This window comes from Magnolia sinica, chromosome 4 (genome assembly GCF_029962835.1).
Source record: "Magnolia sinica isolate HGM2019 chromosome 4, MsV1, whole genome shotgun sequence".
NCBI classification, from domain to species: domain Eukaryota; kingdom Viridiplantae; phylum Streptophyta; class Magnoliopsida; order Magnoliales; family Magnoliaceae; genus Magnolia; species Magnolia sinica.
Genome location: NC_080576.1, coordinates 35,213,677 through 35,236,272, shown reverse-complemented (window position 1 = coordinate 35,236,272; position 22,596 = coordinate 35,213,677). Strand labels below are relative to the sequence as shown.

At 39.9% G+C, this 22,596-nt stretch overlaps 1 protein-coding gene across 4 annotated transcripts in view; it reads right to left on the bottom strand.

The window, feature by feature from the left end:
* The window catches only part of LOC131243004 (peroxisome biogenesis protein 22-like), a 29,168-nt gene extending 19,703 nt beyond the window's left edge, over window positions 1–9,465 (bottom strand). For all 4 annotated transcript variants that reach the window (XR_009169804.1, XR_009169805.1, XM_058242047.1 and 1 more), the window contains exons 1-3: window positions 9,217–9,465; window positions 3,878–4,111; window positions 3,747–3,794 (exon numbers count right to left, since the gene is read on the bottom strand). Coding sequence is in view for 2 of the 4 variants with exons in the window: in XM_058242047.1 (XP_058098030.1) it covers window positions 3,747–3,794; window positions 3,878–4,111; window positions 9,217–9,321 (387 nt within the window). In the remaining 2 variants the exon portion in view is untranslated. The remainder of the gene's footprint in view (window positions 1–3,746; window positions 3,795–3,877; window positions 4,112–9,216) is intronic.
* Window positions 9,466–22,596: the final 13,131 nt, after the last annotated feature.

The following is a 22,596-nucleotide window of genomic DNA, read 5'->3' as shown; positions in this document are numbered from 1 at the left end:
TCCTCACCTCCAACCCCTGCAAACAAACCACCTTCTTTATCCACACAGGGCTCTAGACTTTAAGGACACCACAAGACTCCACTACAATGCCCTCCAAGCTTTATCGCCCACTCGGAGATAAATCCTCACCTCCGGCCCCTACGGAGAGACCGCCTTCTTTACCCACATAGGGCTCTCCTTCTCCAGAACCAGAGGATCCACATAAACAACATCAGGAATTCCTACTTGAGCCCTACAACCCCCTTAAAAGATGAAGGCACCCCACTCTACTTCCCTTCTCTACCCTCCGACCTAATTAGGGGCACACCAACCTTGCTACCCCGACAATCAAACCCCCATGGAGCCTACGCCCTCCCATTTTTCTCACCTCCACCTACCCATAGTGAGCTTTTTGCACCTAGATCTCCTTCCCGTTGAATCTCCTCCCCTTTAATCCCTCAATCTCCTTGGACAACTCTGCACATTGCTCATGCAAACGAAAGCAAATCCTAGAATCGTTATCGACCCCCTTACCCTAGGTATTATCACCTCACTCACCAACCTAAACTACCTAAATACTCGGGAGAAATTCAGTTCTATCGACTCCTCAAGGAAACTACCAACATAGATGGCAGGGAGTTCCTTCAAAGAGTCTACCTTTGAAACTCTCCTCCTCTGCCCCCTTTTTCTCCCTTTGCCTGTCAGGATCCACACCCCTCCGTTCTCATCATGGTCGATTTCGGACAAGGGGGTCTAGTCGTAAGTCGATGATGCCTTTCCCTTTAAAAGGGACCCTCCTTTCCTCCAACACGCTCCGACCTCTAGCTCGTCGAGCCGTCGGCTTCCCGCTCCTTGCAACGGCCTGCAAACTTTACTTTTGTTGTTGCACAAACCACTTCTACGACCAGAAAGGACAAAAGGATCTCTTAACCAATCGCAGATTCCAGATCTCCCACGAGATCTCACCTAGTCTCGAGCTCTCAATCACCTGCTCAAACTAGGAGACCCCTCTCGAGCCCTCCACTTGCCTTTCTTTTGAACAGACTCCTCTCTCTCTCTCTCTCTCTCTCTCTCTCTCTCTCTCTCTCTAACATATACATTTGCATCTGTTTGCTTCCTAACGTGTCTGTAATGTGCATGAAATACGAGGAGTTGGTCAATCACCTTTTCATCCATTGTCCTTTTGCTCAAAGTGTGTGCGACAAATTTCTTGAAATCTTTTGCATTCTGTGGGTGATGTCAGGGTCAATTGAAGTTCTCCTTTGGGCTTAGCATGGAGTGGTGGGAAAAGTTGATTGGATGGTGTGGCGGCTAGTCCCAATGGCAATTATGTGGGCCATTTGGGGCATGAGGAACATTCAAAGCTTCCGGAATCTTTGTGAGTTGGTGCTAGAGGTGGTGATAAGGGTGAAGCGAGACATAGTGGAGTGGGACCCCTATTTAAAGGCCGTCAAGTTTGTAATTTATCTTCTGCTTTAGGGATGTAATGGCTCTCTGTCTTAGGTTTTCCTTTGGTGTCTTCTTTTAATAAAAGTTTGATACCTTTCACAAAAAGAAACTGTTGTGCGTGCATCTGTATTTCTAGTAGATTTTCAATGTCCTCCGTTTACTACCAATCTTAGCGGCTCCCACTCTTGGGGCATAAAAATAAAATATTTTTTTCTAACATCCTCTAATTCCGTGTCAAAAACGGACTAAGAAATTATTTTTTCTTTGAAAAAAAATCTTCTTAGCCTCATTTCATCTATGGAGCTTAGTTACTATCATGGGAAGCAGGGGTAGGGAAGCTCCTATTTCAAAATGTTAGCAAGCGTAGGCACCTAAGGAGGAATGGAACTTAATAGTGTGAGCTGGAGTGAACTATTGGTAAAGGTTCCAGAAAGACATTGGTTTCTCCATCATATACAAGTACAATTGTACAAATGCTCATCGTGAAAATTCTCTTAGGAAATGAAAAGGAATCTTAACATCCTGGATTAGGTTTGAATCAGTAGAAACTTCATTGAAATGGTGTAAACAACATGGTACAAAAAGAAAACTTGAACAAACTGTACAAAGTCTATGGCTAAGCATATACAATATGGTATACAATGCCCATCGAATGAAAGCAAAACTGAATTCCTAACTCTGTACTCTGTAGTATTATTTTTCATAAATCGGTATATCTCGTACCTTCATCATGCATCATTTATAGGATTTTCATAACTCCTTTCTATTCCTTCCTAATTGACTGTATATAATTCCCAATTTGTGAGAATTTGTGTGCGAAAAGGGTCATCTCAGATCCATTCATATAGTATATACACACGGTAATGATGATTTGTGCTTACAGTATGCCTGGAAACTGCCTTTCTTGACCCTACTCTGCTTGCTCACTTTTTGGGTCATGTGTGTAAAAGTTGGATTGGGATTTAATATTGGGTGGGGCAATGTTGGCATGAGAGTGGTGTCAATGTCATCCTCTGTTGGGGCCATTGTATTAAAAAACAGTTACAAACAGGGGGACCCATTACATGATATAGGGCCGTAACAGGCCTATACCTTTTCTTCTTTTATTTATTTATTTTTTGGACCTTTACGGGGCTGTATCAGCCTTCAGGGGCCGTTACATCCATGACAGCCCATATTGTAACGGCCATACAGCCACCGTTACCATTATTCAATGCCTTGGCCATGGCTGGTTCCTAGAGCCCGGGTAAAGAAAGTAGATTGATGTTTGATAGGCAGCTCATTGTAGAACTTTTACCAACAATAGCCAACACCAAAAAATTGGGTGAAAGGCTACAATGATTATTGTGATGACTCGCACCCGCACACATGCAATGCACATGCAGCCACCCACACACATGCTTATGCATACACCCACCCGCATGCCTAAATGACATGCACGCATGCAAAAACACGCCCTGTATGTCTGTGGTATTTGGTTCCCAATTAATATTTTAGAGATGTGTATAATCCCTGTCACACATCCGTTGTGGTTCCTAATTTATATTGTAGATATGCCTATAATTCCTTTCATGTGTTTGTTGCACATATTTGTGTAACTACTTTCTTGCACAGTCCACCGATTCATTTCTGTCAACTTTGATATTGACTGTCGTCGTCGTCGTCATCATCGTTATCATAGCTCCATCCCAGCTAATGGGGTTCAATTTTGTGAATCATGTTTCGTCAATCATATTTGAAACAAGATTCATTATTATGGTTACTTGGCAAAAAATTGACAACAATAGGCCTAATTGAAATCAATCAGCTCTTTTACCTTGTGCAAATGCTACCATTACGTGCAATTGCTACCATTATGTGCAATTGCTACAAGGCAGAACTTGGTGTATGATCATATCAAGTAAAATGTTTGCTGCATGAGTGTATGTTTCTCACTCCAATAAGGGATTCTTTTATTTTATATAGGATATGAGATATCCACATCATAAAATAATACCATTATAATAGAAAAAGAATACGAATCATGAACCAATGCATTTAAAATTTTCAAATAGCAGTTGATAACCATAAGAAGTACAAGCAACAAATCTGAAGTAAAGGTGAGAAGTATGCGCCCTAGGCAGAGTAGCAAAAAGAAATCATGTTAAAGAACTTCAACAAATCAGCATCTCTTTTCTACAGTTCTACTTGCAAGAACCACGCAACTGGAAATCTTGTAAAATGTAAAGTTCATGAAATCTTGGAAACTACAACAGTACTTTTTCATACAAATACATGTATGTTTATGAAAAGTTCATTTTGAAAAGATGTGTGCATACCCTCCGCCCGCCGCTTAGTTTCTTCCTCACTATTTGCCCAAGAGTGAGCTACAAACAGCGAAACACCCTTGATGTAAGCATGATAGATGGTGCAATAACACTGCAAATCAAAATATTAAATGATATTTTACCTCCACTGGATGATGGACCTCATGAACTGCATCTATATCATTTAGATGTTGTTCTGCCTGGTGAAATTCAGAGTTGGAAGCAGCTTCATTTGCTTGAGTACCATCACTGCCTGTCGATGCGGAGCCTATTCTTTTCCGTTGACTTCTTTGGTGTCTGCTGGGAGATCTCAAGAACTTCCAGGTAAAAGCTATAGCAATAGCAAATCCAGCAAGAGCTCCAAGTGAACCAGCATTCTGAAAGTTGCAAATTTGATCAATTGACCTGGCACCTAGGAAATATATGTATCTGAAGCATTTGTACAGAAGTTTTCTTTTCAATGACCTTTCTTCACTACAGAACAAACAGATTATGACTATAATTGACTGATACAGAAGAAAAGCCTTTTTAGTGACAGCAAAAAAAGATACAGATTACTGGGTCTCTGGAATAGCTCATGCAGTATTCTCATTTTTATTTTTATTTATTTATTTATTTATTTATTTTTTTTTGGGGGGGGGGAGGGATGGGTAATAAGAATTTTATTAGAAGGAAAGAGTCATCAAAAGCCTCAACAATTGAACCAGATTATCTTCCACTCAAACACGGGAAGAATTAATCGACCATTGCCCATTTATTCTCTGCAATTAAATATCACTATCATCATCGTCTAAGCCTTATCCCAACTAATTGGGGCTGGCTACAAGAATCTTGTTCGACCATTCCACTCTATCAAGGGTCTCTGTAATCAAATAGCAACTCTCAGAGAAATGTCTGCAGTTAGATGTCTTCCTCAAAGCACACGTTCAACCCATTTATCATTCTAAAACAAAATAGTGATGAGGACATTCGTGCATCACCATCAATCTGGGTGTACGCGAGGAGGAGGAGAGCACTAGCACAAGTATTTATGTGGCTAGATAACCCATACATGGGGTCTGCTGATCTTCCTCAACACACCATTTCGACCGTTGGATCGCGATCAGGGACCATTATCACAATTGGATCGAGATCGCGACCATTCATGGGGCCTGATGGACGTCACATAGGCCATTTGATGGCACAGATTTGTTTTAAGATTTATTTGCTAGTTTATTTTATGGTTGGACCTTTTTATGAGCTTTATATTGTGTTTTTGTTCTAGCTTAGGGGTGTTTTAACAAATTTGACAATAAGTTGGGCTACTTTTGTAATTTTCATTATTTGAGCATATAAGGCCAAATGGGGGGGCGGTGTTGAGTTCTTCTCATGCTATTGTTTATCAAAAAGAAAAGTTCAAGTTTCTTCTTCTTCCTTCATGAGATGTGAACAAGTCTCAATGTGACTTGGAGAATAGGTAGGTGTGAGGCCAATCCTACTCAATAGAGGTGCGAGGCTTCCACTTTATCATCCATCTTCTTCCTTTTCCCCTTCAAGAGAGGTATTTCCTTCCAAACTTACTTCTTTCGTCTTTTCTTTCTACCTAACCCTTCCAAATTAATTCATTCATTTCTCCCTCTCTTTTTTATCATCTTACACAAACCCCACCCTTGAAAGCCCCAAAGCCTAGCCCAACATGTCCACACGTGTGAAGCCACATCAAAACCCTTTTCCCTTTTCCGTACGGTCCATCCCTTTTCCCCCTTTGGATTCCTTCTTGTCCCACATCAAAACCCCTAGATCCCTCTTCGTAACCCTAACCTAAACCCTAGATTCCCTACTTTTCAATTTTCCCCAAATCTCCCAAACTCTAAAATCTTGATTTCCCTAATTAACCTAAAATCCCACACCTACAACCACTCAAATCCATAATTCCCTTCAATTAATACCCAAAGCCCCAAAATCCCTTCACCAATTAGACAATCTAAGCCCTAAATTCACTTTTCCCCGCATCCCTTACACCCTAGGTTAACCTAAAATCCAATTGAGCTAACCCTAGATCGCATTAGCTTCCCCCTTTGAAATTAAACCAATTCCTATGCTAATTGGATGTTCCTACATCCATAAGATCCTGTCCTTTAGTGTTTAATCACCATGCATCGCGTAATTTGATATATGTGGCCAGAATCTCTCGTAATTATATGCTTGAATCTTGATGTGTGTGATGAATTAGCATGATTTGTGAATTTTAATTATTTAGGTTAATTTGTTGATTGCTCTCACTTGATTACCTAGCTACATGCATGCATCCTGCATTAAATGGTTACAAAAAAGTAATTTGCCCAAGAAATTCCTCTCCAAATTATTGACCCAACAGTATGGGACGCAGAACTAATATCCCACCCACCCACTATTGGCTTCCCCACATTTCGCAACAAGCACCTCCCTAAACAAAGACACCTCCCCGCTATCGAACCTCCACAACCACTTCCCTAGAAACCTAAATTTTATTGTCTTGCATGTTCTAAGACCCATTCCCCCCAATGTTGTCAAATGGCATAAGAGATCATGTGTGATTGCTTATGCGATCACATAGTTTTTTTTTGAAATTTTTTTAAAAAAAATAAAAATGGAAGGAATGCGATCGCATAATCGCATATGCGATCGCTTTATGCGATATGCGATTGAATACCATCCATATGGCATCTGTGACCATCGCACATGTCATATGGATGGCATTATGCGATTATGCAATCGCTTTTGACAACACTGATTCCCCCTAATCTCATAAATTTGCAAACAACCTTTAAGCCACCGAATGGAATTTAAGAGACTCATCACCATCATTTTCCACAAGAAACTCTTCTAGAAAGTCTCAACTTGGGCCACAACCCTCACAAGACATCAGAGAATAGAAAGCGCATCCACAATGAGGTCAAGATAGAGTTTATGAGAGTAATTCTCCCTCCCAAGAAGAGCACTTTTTTTCCTTTACACAACACAAGTTTCCCACATGTACTTTTCAATCAGTCCATCCCAAGGCTCTTGTTAAGAAGAGGAATACCCAAATGGTTAAAAGGGAAAGATGAAATCCACAGCCAATCTCCCTCGCGATCACATAAAGTGATTGAATCAGATTAACACTTGCTACATTGCTTTCAGAAAGGTTGACTCACAAACCAGAGACCAATTAGAAGCATATGAGGATATCTTTGAGGTACCAAGCATCCCTAATCAAGCCATCACCAAATAGAATTATATCATCCACATATTGAACATGAGTCACCTTGATTGTTCCCCATCATCAGCATGCATCCCCTTGAGAAACCCATTCAAAATTGCCATAAAAAAATATTATGGACAAAGCTTCACCAATCATGGAGAAGAGAGTAGTGGATAAAGGGTTGCATTGATGGATGTTGCATTCACCCTTGAAGTATCCCTTAGGAAACCCATTCAAAAGAATTGAGAAACACAATGTACGTGTTGTGACGTACTTCTACCATTTCCTTCTAAACCCGATGCAACTAAGAAGGAAAATCAAGCAATTGTAGTTAACACAGCCATACGCTTTCACAAAATCCATCTTGAAGAGGAAACCATTGAAACCTTTCTTCTCTAGTCATCCACTGCATCTCCTTAGAATGAAGGCACTTTGAGACGCAAACATAACACCATTAATAAACTTTCTTATTTGCACCCAATACCTTAGCAACAATCTTGTATATATTGCTTATAAGACTGATTGGTCGATAATCAGAGAAGATCGACCACCACTTTCTTAGAGGTTAGAGGATTGAAATATGCTGCAAATGGATTGCCGACTTCTTCACACATGTGAAATTCCGCCAAAACAACCATTAGATCATCTTTGATCACTTCCTAACAATGCAAAAAAGAAAAAAAAAGAAGAAAAAAAAAAGATCGGAGGAAAGTCATCTGGCTAGAGGGCCCTATTCCAATTAGGATCAAAAATACGTACCTTGAACAGTCAAAGGTTCACATTGACAACACTGACATGCAAACATGGTCCCACCCAATATCGACCTATAGCCCAACTGGTACGCATTCTCCCCAACGGGCAAAAGACCAAACGATTAAAAATAAATAAAAATGACCCTTGCATATTATCCTATATTTTCTTAAGGTTAATGAATTGAAGATTGTACAAGGCAAATGCATTCCCTACAATCCATTAAGTTAGGGCCTTCAATGCTGAAATCAAGAAAGATATCACTCATAAATTTCATAGCATTCCATGCCATATAGTTTTTTGTGCACTTCAACAAAATACAGTTGTCAGAATCATTTTACAACAACTAATTTAATCAAAGCCTCCACCCATTGAATTCGTAATTTTGGGGTGAGAAGTGCGATTGAAGCATATAATACATAGAATGAATAAATTGAAAATACTACTATGAGAGGTTTGCTAACACCACACACACCTTTACAAATAACTGATATGCCAACCTAGAAAGTGTGTTAGACATTTGAGTGGTGCATAAGGTGGAATATATAATGAATACAAAATATACACAAAAATCAGGATGCTAGATGGTTGAGTCACACCTATAAGAAAAGAATGGATTGTTTTAAAAAAAAAAAAAGTTGCTAGCAATCCAAATTTGACATAAACACGCGGCCTGTTTGATTAATGGACCATCCCAATTGTTGTGAATGATCATCTTTGTGATAGCATGTGGGACTAGCAAACCTCTTGTGATAGCAACAACTGTAAATATCACGGCAGCTCAATCGGAGATCAGAAATCACAAATCAGGTAAAAGAACCAAATAACTTCCAAGTAAAAACTTAGGCTACCTCAAGGCAAAGTTATTTTCACAAATCCGAAGACCGATGGAATTATAACAATGCAGTCGGGCAATCCGGTTAACATACAATATAAGCACTTGCCACTAAAAGTAGAGGCTCCAGCTCAACATTTGACATGGATTTTGACAATTAAGGCTGTGTTTGGCTGCTCAATTCAATTCCATAAAGTGGGAATGATCAAAATAGGGCTAACTCCACTCCATTCCCAATGGGGAACTGCCCCAAATTGAAATTGAAATAATTTCAGGTCTAACTTGAACTGGAAACGAATGGAATTGCAATTAAGCGAACCCCACTCACATCACTTCCTTTAAATTAAATAATTGCAATTCAGTTAGATACGATCATCCAAACACACACAAAAATTGCAAATTAATCTCCTCTCGAAATTATTGTAATTCATTTAGATCGAGCATCCGAATGCACCCAAAATTGTACATAATCCTCTCCCCACATTACTTCAATTATTACCGTTTAAAGTCCAACTTCAAAGTGAACACAATCACAATACATGAGTGGTTAAGCAACCCCAAGTCGGCCATCGTACTCTTATAACAATCCAACTCGAAAAACAAAATTCGGAATCCGAATTGCAATCGAAGCCCGATCTTCGTGTAAGAAGCTTTGAAAACAATATAAAGAAAAGAAAGAGGAGATGAAATCGAACCTTGTGATTGATTAGAAGAATGGCAATCTCCGAAACCTTGCGATTGAAATGCTTCCCAAATCTCCTCAGGAGATTGAAGACCTGCTCCGTAAGAGAATCCGCCATCGATCACCAAACGAAGATGGGAAAAATCTCTGGGAATTCAGTCCATTGAAGCGAGGTTTGGAGAGATTGAAAACCCTAAAAATTAGAAGGAAGATTGGAAAAGATGGTAATGATGATGGTGATAAAGAGCAGTGGAGGCTATGGAAAACCAACTGCAGGAGAAGTCTAAGGTCCCGATGGATTAGAACGGGAGTACTGTCCGCGTGTACAGTTACATATATCAATGGGGCCCATTTTCAGTCATCAGGACCGTTGGGATCATGTTCCAGACTCTAGATGGAAGGTTTCTAGTAAAAGAAGTATCCTAGACCACAGGTTCCTGAAATTTTTATAAGTATACCACAAATAGACGGTTTGAAAAGAAATACATCAATTGTCCACTGCATGTTTGATGGATAGAATCCTTAAATATGGAAGAGGTCTTCTTCGTTCTTCTTTGGAGTGGGTTACATATCATCAACGGTCTGGATCAATGAAACATGGACCCTAATTGTACGAAATGGGCGCATCAGGAGACAATTCGGGTTCCATGCATCAGGACTCTGAAATGCGCACGCGCGACTGCAGTATGCAAGTGTATTCTCGAAACCAAAAGTGAGGAGAGATCCAAGCCGGTCATTATGTTGGCCCCCCACTGTTCAGATATCTGGCCATTGAAACAAATAGGCGTTTGATTAACCTTTTTGCCATTTTTTTAAAGGTGCATTTCTTGTGCGTGGAGCAAACCAGATGAGTGCTCTTCTTTACGAGAAGGGCCGTTATTTGATACACTGTCAGCTTGTGCGGTTTGATACGCAGGCACCCTGAATTGGACCGGGATTCGGTAGTTACCCCTCCAGTACCTAGGTCGGTGCTCTGTGCGCCCCAACATGATGCATGTTTTTTATCCACGCCTTCCATCCGTTTTGGCATCTCTTCTTAATGCATAAGTCCGAAAATGAGGTAGATCCAAATCTCAGGTGACCACACCTCAAGAAACAGTTGTGATTGAACACCCACCATTAAAAACTTCGTAGGGCCCACTGTAATGTTTATTTTCCATCCAACCTGTTGATTATCTTACACAAACCTGGATTAAGGGAAAACACGGATACCAGCTTGATCCAAAACTTTTGTGGGCCCATGAAGTTTTTAATGGTGAGCGTTCAATCACCACTATTTCTTGTAGTGTGGTCCACCTGAGATTTGGATCTGAGTCATTTTTTGGTTCACGCCCTAAAATGAGCTGGAAAAATGGATAGAGGGCGTGGATAAAACACGTGCATGATGGTGAGGCCCACAGAGCACTGACTAGCACCGACCAGTATCCGGGTCAGTTCCCAATCCCAGTCGCTTAACCAAATTGCAAAACTCGCATTAGCTAAGTCAGAGATCTGATTGGTTAGGCAATCCTAACCTTTAATTTGTGGACAGTTGTTTGTTGAAATACAACCATTGGATATTTTTCAGCTTTAATCCTCCAATTAGTGTCACCCATTCCGATAGTTAGATGATCAAAATAAACATAATCTTTGGTTCATAATGTTATAAAATATATTGATTTTAAATATATTTTAATAATAAAAAATATATATAATATATAGTAAAAAGTTTGTAAAAATGCTTTTTCGTAGGTTTTGGGAATAGTACCACGTTGGAAAATGAGAAGTTTTTTTTAGGTATAAATGAGAATAGTGGAGTATAATTTTGTTTACCCACCTAGTCCGAGGAGTATCGGGGTTGTGTCACGCTCAGTCACGGGCTCGGTGTGAGGGCGTGAGCATGTGAGGCAGTGTGACTATAGAGGCGCTAGTGACACACTTTGCACTTCGCGACCTTACACAAGATATGTGCGAGTCGCGGTGCGACTAAGTGGCTAAGGCAAATAGCTAGTTGGAAGAGAGACTAGAAGACTGAGAAAGATGTCTCTTAGTATATATAGAGGCTGAAAAATAGAGCTGTTGCAGAGATGTGTAACTGTTATGCTCTTAATTGTTGACCATGCAAAAACTGCTACATGTGGCTACCCCAATAGCTAGAAACGACTAGTCCTGTCTCACAATAGTCAGCATGCAGCGGCTGTTATAGCTCATGCATAACAGTCAGAAGCTGCTAATAACGGCTAGTTTCTCAACAGCTAGAAAATGGTTAAATGAGATTTATGTCCCTGGACCATAAACCCCCAGCCATCAATGCCTATATAAGAGAGCCTGGATGGGTTTTCAAACCATCTCAAATCACTCCAGAATAACCATACAAACCATAGCCTCTCTGCTCCATTAGGCCAGTGACCAGTGGCTCCAGCAATATAGCACTACAACAAGGTTTATCTGAAGCATTGCCTGAAAATCAGACCATCAGTGTGGTCTAAGAACTGTTCATCTGAACCAACAACTGAAGAACAGATAGTGCAGTGGTCTAATTTCCAAATTCTCTTCTCTATTTTCTGGGATTTTTCCTTTTTATTTCTGCCAGACTATGTAATAGAGTTTCATTAGTGGGTCTTCGTGTTTGCTGAACACAGACCCACACCAGGCTCGTCGTATCCTAGAAGCACTTTACCTATAACCTTGCAACATACTCAATTTACTTGAGTAGGAGTAAATATCGCTTTAAGGACAACATCCCATACGTGCGTCAGCCTGTCCTTTTATCAGATCATTTTGATCCTTCGGTTTTCATAATTTTACAGAAAATCATTTTATCTATAATTTTCTCAACAATCTTAAAGCATTATTTTACTGATGGAAGCCGATAGTATATCGTCTATCAAGTTGATGAATCAGGACTTAATTCGTCTTAATCGATTCGATGGAACCAACTTTACAAGATGGCAAGACAAACTCAAGTTTCTTCTAACGGCATCGAAGATCTATTACATTTTAGATCCAATTCTGTAACCACTATCTGAAGCATCTGATAAAGACACACCTGAACAAGTGGCTGCTTGCACCAAACGAGATGAAGACGAACTCTTCTGTCATAGATACATTTTGAATGCGCTCTCCGATTTATTGTACGATTTATACACAAACGTCATCAACAAAAGAAATTTAGACTGCTCTGGAGTTTAAATATAAGGCTGAACAAGAAGGTACTAACAAGTTTCTGATTGCCAGGTATTTCGACTATAACATGGTAGATAACAAACCGTTGCTAGCCCAAATCCAAGAACTCCAGCTAATAGTTAACAAAATCAAAGCCATTAAGATTGATCTTCCTGAATCATTCCAAGTTGGGGCTATTATCGCTAAATTATCACCGATGTGGAAAGACTATAAAAAAGAAGTTGCTGCATAAGACTGAGGACTACATACTGGAACAAATCCGGAAACATCTAAGAATTGAGGAAGAATCTCATAACCGTGATAAAAAGAATAACAATGGGAATTCCTCGTTCAAAGTGCACGCAGTAGAAAATACCAATAATAAGAATTCCGATAAGGATGATTCCCTTAAACCCAATAAAAGAAAATTCAAGAAAAACACCCAAAAGAAGAACGGAAAGTTCAAAGGCTCATGTCATCTCTATGAGAAAAACAGGCACTATGCTTGAGTATGTAGATATCGCAAATCTAAAAAAGAAGCAAGTGCAGTTGAAGAAGGCGATATTGTAGCTATGATCACTGAGGTGAATACTATTCAAAAAAGGTTCCCGGTTGGTGGTATGATACTGCTGCTACCATACATATGTGCTACGATAGATCAGCCTTTAAAACCTATGAGGAATTGACCGATGGTCAAGAAGTCCAAATAAGTAATGAAGTCCGATCGAAGGTTGTCGGCAAAGGAACCATTGAATTGATATTCACCTCTGGGAAGAAAGTGATTCTGACAAATGTACTGCACGTCCCAGACATGAGGTGAAACTTAGTTTCAGGGGATCTTCTGGATAAATCAGGAATAATGGTGGTATTTTAGTTAGGAAAACTAATTCTTTCAAAGAATGAGAACTTTGTCGGAAAGAGATATGCTTGTAACGGTATGATCATATTTTCTCTAAATAAAAGTAGCACTTCTGTGTATATGTTGAATTGTTGGACTGTGGCATGATAGACTAGCCCATATAGGGTATAATACCTTGAAGTTCATGGCAAAGAATGGTTTAATCTCATACACAGAAATGAAACCAATAAATGTGAAATGTGCATACAATCCAAAATGACGAAGAAACCTTTTCCAAGTGTTGAGAGATCGTTTTAAGTATTGGATCTTGTGCACAGTGATATCTGTGAGTTAAACAATATTCTTACTCATGAAGGTAAAAGGTGTTTCATAATCTTTATTGATTATTGCTTTAGATATGTGTATATGTACCTATTAAAGAGCAAAGATGAAGCATTGAACATTTTTAAAATATATAAAGTAGAAGTAGAAAATCAACTAAATAAGAAGATAAAAATTCTCCGTAGCGATAGAGAAGGAGAATACTTCTTTAATGAATTCGATAACTTCTGTGAAGAATATGGACTAATACATCAATGTACCATGCTATATATACCTCAACAAAATGGAATAGCTGAAAGGAATAATAGAACATTAGTAAAGATGGTCAACTCAATGCTAATAAGAGCAAAGTTGCTACTAAGTCTATGGGGAGAGGCACTGCTTGCAGCGTATCATATACTAAACAGAATTTTGTCTAAAAAATATAAAATATCTCCATATAAGACATGGAAAGGTAGAAAACCTAACTTAGGATATCTAAAAATGTGGGGGTGTCTTGCGTATTGCAGAACCCCTGATTAAAAAAAACTAAGTTAGGACTCAGAGTTATTAAGTACGCCTTCGTAGGGTATGCACAAAATAGTAAAGCTTATATATTTCTAGATCTAGAGTCTAATACAATAATAGAATCAAAAGACATTGAGTTATTTGAAAACTCACTATCCTTAAAGTCAAAGGATAATGAAGTCCAAACTCCTGATAGAGAACTAGATAGTTCAGCTTCACAAATAGTGGAAGCTCCTGTTGAACCTCGTAGGAGTCAAAGGACAAGAACAGAGAAGAGTCTAGGAGATGATTATATAAACTTTCAGCGCATCTTTTTCTATCTTGTAGAAGGAGATAGAGAAAATGTTATAAGAAAAATACCTATAGTAATGACTATAAAAGATGATCCTAAAACATATAAAGAGGTTGCATCCTCTAGAGACTCAGCTTTCTGGAAAAAAGCTGTAAATAATGAAATTGATTCTATAATGTCAAATCAAACATGGGAACTAGTTAACTTACCTCCAGGTTTTATACCCATAGATTACAAGTGGGTATTTAGGAATAAATATTACACTGATGGGATTATCCAAACCTTAAAGCTTGACTAGTAGCTAAGGGTTTTAGACAAAAAGAAGGGATAAATTATTTTGACACATACTCTCCTGTAGCTAGGATAACATCCGTTAAGATATTATTTGCGCTAGCTTCTATACATCATCTTCACATCTACTAAATGGATATTAAGACCGCATTTTTGAATGGTGACCTCAATGAGAAGATATACATGGAACAACTTGAATGATTCGTTCTACCAGGAAATGAAAATAAAGTATGTAGATTAATCAAATCTTTGTATGAATTAAAATAAGCCCTAAAACAATGACATGAGAAGTTTGATTCCAAAATACTATCTCATAGTTTTATGTATAATGTAGCTGATAAATGCATATAGTCTATAGTAGATGGTAGCCGCATGATTATTATTTGTCTGTATATTGATGACATATTAATAATAAGTAATAAAATGGAAGGTGTGACTAAAGCGAAGAGATTTTTATCTTCTATATTCAAAATGAAGGATCTTGGATAATTTGATACCATCCTAGGTATCAAAGTTAAAAATATTGTGGGGGTTATGCTTTGTGTTAATCTCATTATATTGAGAAGATACTAAACAAGTTTAACCATCTAAATATAAAAGAAGCAAAAATCTCATTTGATCCAAGTATCAAGCTAAAAGAGAATAACGGAAGAACAGTTGCACAATTGGAATATGTGAGTGCTATAGGAAGTCTTATGTATGCTATGCAATGCACTTGACCTGATATCGTATATGCTATAAGTAAACTTAATAGGTTTATTAGTAACCTCAGTACTGAACACTGGAATGCTATCAGTAGAGTCCTTGGTTGTTTAAAAGCATCCAAAGACTTATGACTATTTTATTCAGAGTTTCTTGTCGTATTGGAAGGATATATCGATACGAGCTGGATATTGAGTGCAGAGGATAACAAGTCTACTACAGGGTGGGTATTCACCCTAGGAGGTGCAACTGTATCTTTGGGATCTAAGAAACAGACCTAAATAACGCACTCAACTATGAAGTCTGAATTCATAGTCCTAGTTGTAACAGACAAAGAGGTTGAGTGGCTAAGGGATCTCTTATTAGAAATTCCTTTTTGTGTAAAGCCTATATCGGTTGTGTTACTACATTGTGATAGTAAATTCACATTAGCTAAAGTTTATAGCGGCACATATAATGGTAAGTCTAAACAAATAATTCTTCGATATGATTATGTCAGACAGTTGATTCGAGATGGAATCATTGCTATTTTCTATGTAAAATTAAGCAATAACCTAGCAGACCCTTTTAATAAACCTCTATCGAGAGAGGTAGTAAAGGCTACATCTAGAGGGATGGGGTTGAAACTCTTTAACTGAAGTTCTAGCAATGATGGTAACCCAACCTAAAGTAAAAAATCTCTAAATTCGGGTTTAATAGGTAAAAACAAGTCACTGATATGTGAAAAGTTTTCAGCACTAAGTTATATAAGATCTCATCCTTAATAGATAAGTGCTGAGCGTTACGAAAGAGGATTGAGTCTTAGAACTCTTAATGAAATTCAGTCTAAAGGACGAGTGTTTTATAGTAATGAAAACACTGGAAAGATTTCATCTACATAAACGTAGAGATGGTGTCATTTCTCATGAGACTTGGAGTTTTCTTTCGGGATCGTTCACGAAATAGAGTAAGCATATGACTATTAATTATGCTGATTAAGATTGTGGGAACTCTAATTAACATATAACGAATATGTGTGTGGTTTCTCCGGCTCTGTTATCTAGGAATAACTGGTTCAACACTATAGCTACTAGTCATTTTGATAGAGTTTTAAGATACTTACACTAAGGGAAGATTAAAATCAAAAGATATCTTTATTTATGCATATAAGCTGATTATTCTGGCAGAAATATTTTTTTCAAAAATTATATTTTAAAATTAGTGGGGAATTGTTATAAAATATATTGATTTTAAATATATTTTAAAAATAAAAAATATATATAATATATCGAAAAAAGTTTGAAAAAAATGCTTTTTCATGGGTTTTGGGAATAGTCCTACATTAGAAAATGAGAAGAAGTTTTTTGGGTATAAATGATAATGGCAGAGTATAGTTTTGTTTACCCACCTAGTCCGAGGAGTATCGGGGTTGTGTGCTTCAGTGCATTGCATTGAATCACTTGCGCGGGCGCTCGGGCACGGGCACGGGCTTGGTCTCCGTCTTGGTCATGGTCACAGGCTCGGTGCGAGGACGTGAGCATGTGAGGCAGTGTGGCTGTAGAGGCACTAGTGGTGCACTTTGTACTTTGCACGTCCGCATCGTGTTATGCTGAATGTGGCTAGCCCAACAACTAGAAACGGCTAGTCCTGTCTCACAACAGTCAGCATGCAGCAGCTGTTATGTCTCATGCACAACAGTCAGAAACTACCAATAACAGCTAGTTTCTCAGCAGTTAGAAAATGTTTAAATGAGATTTATGTCCCTGAACCATAACCCCCTAGCCACCAATGCCTACATAAGAGAGCTTGGATGGGTTTCCAAACCATCTCAACTTACTCCAGTATAACCATACAAACCATAGCCTCTTTGCTCCATTAGATCGGTGACCAGTGAATCCAGCAATACAACAATACAGCAAGGTTTATTTGAAGCATTGCCTGAAGATTAGACCATCAGTGTGGTCTAAGAACGGTTCATTTGAACCAGTAACTGAAGAACAGACCAGCGCAGTGGTCTAATTTCCAAATTCTCCTCTATTTTCTGGGATTTTTTCCTTTTTATTTCTGCCAGACTATGTAATAGAGTTCCATCAGTGGGTCTTCGTGTTTGCTGAACGCAGACCCACACCAGGCTCATCATATCCTAGAAGCATTTTGCTTGTAACCTTTCAGCATACTCAATTTACTTGAGAAAGGGCAAATAATGCTTTAAGGACAGCATCCCAGACGTGCTTCAACCTGTCCTTTTATCAGATCATTTTGATCCTTCGGTTTCCATAATTTTACAGAAAATCATTTTATCTGTAATTTTCTCAACACATAATACATCCAAACTAGGACCATAATTTAGACGTTTAATTTGAATTACTTCCATGCACAATTCTATAAAAGCATATAAAATGTTATTATTATTATTAGATGTGTAGGGCCACCATCTTGTGTGTATGCCATTCAACCTCTTGATTGAGGCAACGGTCCTAACAGGGAATTTATGGGGCCCATCGTGATGTATGTATTTTATTTATATTATCCATCTATTTTGACAGATCATTTTAGTGAATGAGCTCATAAAAGAAGAAGATGAAATATCGAGTATAACAATAATGACACCCATCGTGAAACCTTCCTAGGGCCGTCACTTCATTTATTTGCCATCAATCTATTTAGTGTCAGACAAACCTAGATGAACAAAAAACATAAATATCGGGTTGATCTAAGACGTCCATGGCTCATGAGGTTTTCAACAACATAGGTGTTCCATCCCCACTTTTTCCCGTCAACTTAACCTTAAATTTGCCTCTTTTTGTGCTAGAGCCCTAAAATAATATGTTAAAAGGGCTAGATGGCATGGATAAAACACATACATCAATGTGGGCTTCCCAGAGCCCCTGCCAAAAGCATCCGCCTCTAATAGGTCATGTTTGTGTAGTACTTGATGTGGGTCGTCTGAATTGAGTTCACATGGGAGTTGTTAGCTACTATTTTCGACATTGGGTGTGCGGGCATGCTAGAATTAAAATTGCGGTTTCAATTTGAACCGAACAACAATGACCCCGAGTGTTAAGATAGGCAAACATGTAGTGTATGACCGAGATCTGATGACATCGTCACCTATTTAACCACTCACTTATCTTGTAAAATCGGATCAGGCGATGTTCAGAGGGTGGGGTTCATCCTCTGATGATAGGTTGCACCATTGCCTTCTGTACGAAAGGACTTTTCAATACAGAAATGGAAAATGAGGAAGGGATTCTTACAGTCAGTCACAAAGAATAGTTGCAAAACACCTTTCTGATTGAGAAATTGAATCCAGCGCATGAGCGTAAACCCGAATTACAACTAAAGATTACTAACTACTTGATTACTGTTACGAATTACATTACGGAATGTAAACAGCATGCTGGAAAATAAGGATTACACTAAGAAATGTAACTTGCTTGATAGAAAAAGTAAAGGATTACACTATGGAATGTAAATTGACTGGTAAATTAAAAGAAAATTTTAGTTTGTTTGGGTTAGTATAAGACAATTTTCCTTTTTGCATTCATTCTCTATTTATAACCTTAATTCGTTTATCTGGATCCTTCTCACGTTCTGACGATTCCCATAACCATTCAACAGTACTTGAACTTCTACTTCTCCTCTTGTAACGTGTCCTATAACCGATCGTATACGATTGCTCCTTCATTGGCCGCTTCAGTGTTACACGACATTGTTTGATACGTTTCAGCTGTGGTTATTAAGAAATCTTCTCTGTACATATCTGTAAATCTTTAAATACACCATGCGTATCCGTACAGATCATACGTAACTCTCCTTGATTGGTTATTATAGGAGATAACGATAATGGGGATGAACATTGTGAGACCCATATCCTAGCCCGTACCGTTTCGTAGGCTTCCACAATCCTCCCGGTCGAATTTCGGCAACCCACGATCTGTTATCGGTATTTGCGCCCGACCCTGAGTTGCATCCTATATTCTAGAGTCAGCTCGACCCGAGACTTGTACCCCTGCGACTACGCCGTCGTCAATGTTCCGACGCTGCGTATTACGCACCAAAGCGATACCCTGGCCAAGAGATGTGGGCCCGCGTTCAGTTTGAGGAAAATACTACGCGTTGCAATTCTGAGAGAATCTTTAGGAAACATCACATCAATCCACCAATCAATGTCAAGTACACAACCTTACCTAGCCCATCCCTCTCCCATTCCCCAAGTCAACTCTCTCTTACACAACCCATACTCATCCCATTCATTTCTTATCCTAAGTTAACAAGCATCATGCCATCTCATCCCATCACTCCACCTCACCACTTCTCTCTCTCTCTCTCTCTCGCATTTCTCTCTCATTCCAAGTGACTCTCATGGGAACAACCTACATCTAAGTAAGCTCCATGAGAGGCTTTGTGTGGCCCACTTCTTATCTCCCATCCCCACCCTCTAAAAAAATCTCAACCGTTGAAGTTTGTCCTTTGGAGCTCTAGATCGCGTTGGCGGAAGAAGGAAGATGAGATCAAAGTTGGGTGATCTTGTATTTATCTTTTTGTGATTTAAGGGCCCACATTGGTGGGACCCATCTTGATGTATGCATTGTTTAAAAAGGGACCCATAGTGGCGGGGTCCCTCCGCTACTCATGTCTTCCTATCTTTCTTTCTCTCTCTCTCCATCTCTCTTTCATTTTTTTGTGGTAATGATGAAGCCGTGTGACCCACCCGAATGGACTCCACCTTGAAGTATATATCATATCCATGTCGTCCATGCATTGGGTTCACCTTATTGGACTGTCCAGCGGACAAGATTGCTGCCCGTCCGTCTGGACAGGCCCGGATGAAGAGATAACACAAATATCAGCCTTATACAAGTTGAGGTGGGCCACACGTGTGGACCCACCATGATATATGCGCTAGATCCCTACCATCCAGAGGGTCTGGACGGTGGGCACTTTAGATATGTATATATTATATTATAATATATTTTATTATACTATATATTATATATATATGTACATCTGGTGGCTCTACATGGGACCCACCACCGTGGCCAATGCACCTTACAGTAGCTATATAGCTGTTGTTTTGACGACCGCATGATCAGTGGGTCTGATCATGTGGTACGTGTTTTATCCACACTGTGCATCCGCATGATCAGTGGGACCCATGCACGTGTGGACTCCACCGTGATGTATGAGACATGGGGCCCCCACCTCTGATGCATTTTTGATCCACACTGTCCGTCCTTTGTGTAGGATGGTGGGTCCAGCAGCCTTTGCTGCCCATTAACATCAGCAAGTTCTGCGGGTCTTATCATGAGGTATGTGTTATACTGTCTGTCCGTCCAGCCCACACGTGTGGGTGAGACCCACCTGGATGCATTTTATATTCACACCGTCCGTAGGCTGGGACGGTGGGCCCCTTTTGACGCATGTATCCTATATTCATGCCGTCCGTCCACCCCAGGACGTAGGGCCCACCTTGCATGCATTGTATGTCCAGGCCATCCGCCATCTGGGCGGTGCATCCATCCTAACTGTCCATCCATTCGTTGGGGCCAGCAGCCCAACTATGTAGTTGCTGAAAAGCCATCAGCAAGTTCTGTGATCCAAACCGTTCGTCTTTTTCTGGTGGGCCACGTGTGGACCCCACTATGAGGTATTGGTCATATCTAAACCGTCCATTCACTTGGTGAGCTCGATCTAAGGCTTGAGGCAAAGAGGCAGATCCAAATATCAGGTGGACCACACTGGAGAAACAGTGGGGAATGAATGCCTACCATTGAAACCCCCTTTTGGGAGTACAGAAGTTATGGATAAGTATGAAATTTGTTTTCCTCTTTATTCAGGTCTTTGTGACCTTGTGAACAGATTGGATGGAAAATAAACCTTATGGTGGGGTCCACCTTGATGTATGTGTTGTACATCCATGTTGTTCATCTGGTGGGCCCATTTGGGAGGTGCAGGCCCACCTGTTGGTTGTGTAGGGCCCACTTGCTGTGTGACTCAGCATGATGTATATGAGGCCTAGATGGAGAAGCCCATTGTGATGTATTTGATGCCCACGGGGTAGGGCTCATTATGATGGAATTGCAGCCCAGATGGAGAGGCCCATTGTAATGTATTTGATGCCCACAGGATAGGGCCCATTATGATGGAATTGCGGCCCAAATGGAGAGGCCCGATGTGATGTATACAAGGCCCATATAATAAGGCCCACCTGCTTGAATCTGAGGCCCATGGGAAAGGCCCATTGCGATGTATTCATGGCCTATGGGCAAGGCCCATTGTGATATATATTAGGCCCATTAGTGCGGCCCATTGATGCAGCCCAATTGATGTATATGAAGCCCACTGGTGCAACCCATGTGATATGGCCGACTCGATATATATATGAGGCCCATTGGTGCGGCTCGTGGATGTGATCCACTTGATGTATTTGATGGCCCATGGGTTGAGGTCCAATGTGATGGATATAAGGACCACGAGTGAGGCCCAATGAGACATATGTGGGGTCTTTGTATAGGGCTAAATGTGATGTATTCAAGGCTCGTGGGCGAGGCCCAATGTGATGTATTCGAGGCCCGTGGGCGAGGCACAATGTGATGTATTCGAGGCCCGTGGGCGAGGCACAACGTGATGTATTCAAGGCTCGTGGGTGAGGCCCAATGTAATGTATTCGAGGCCCATGAGTGAGGCCCATTGTGATGTATTCGAGGCCCATGTGATGAGGCCCACTTGATGTGTATATGGCCCTTACGTGAGGCCACGACCTCATTATATGTTTTGGCTCTATATGTAGGCCACTCCTTGGGAGCAATGTTGGTTGGATGTCCACATTTTAACCTTTCCTTAGGCCTTGTTAGGCCTATTCTCATAATTCTCTTGTGAGTTAACCCAGATAAGTGGGCCCCATTAGCCATAAACGGACGGTTTTGCGCTATCGGATTTGATATAACCACGGCCGAGGGCCGATCTTTATATTATGGTTGATCGAATGTTCATTTATGGATCCCGCCCTGTTTATATGCTAATTATCAGTGCCGATTGTCGATGCTGATCATAGATTCTGATTATCGAGGCTGATATCGATTGCAGATTTTGATTATCGGGGTCGAGGCTGATTACCGATTTCGATTATCAGGGTCGAGGCTGATTTCGATTGCCAATTACCGATTTCGATTATCGGGGTCGAGACCGATTCCGATTGTCAATTACCGATTTCGATTATCGGGGCTGAGGCCGATTCCGATTGTCGATTACCGATTTCGATTATCAGGGTCAAGGCCGATTCTGATTGTCGATTA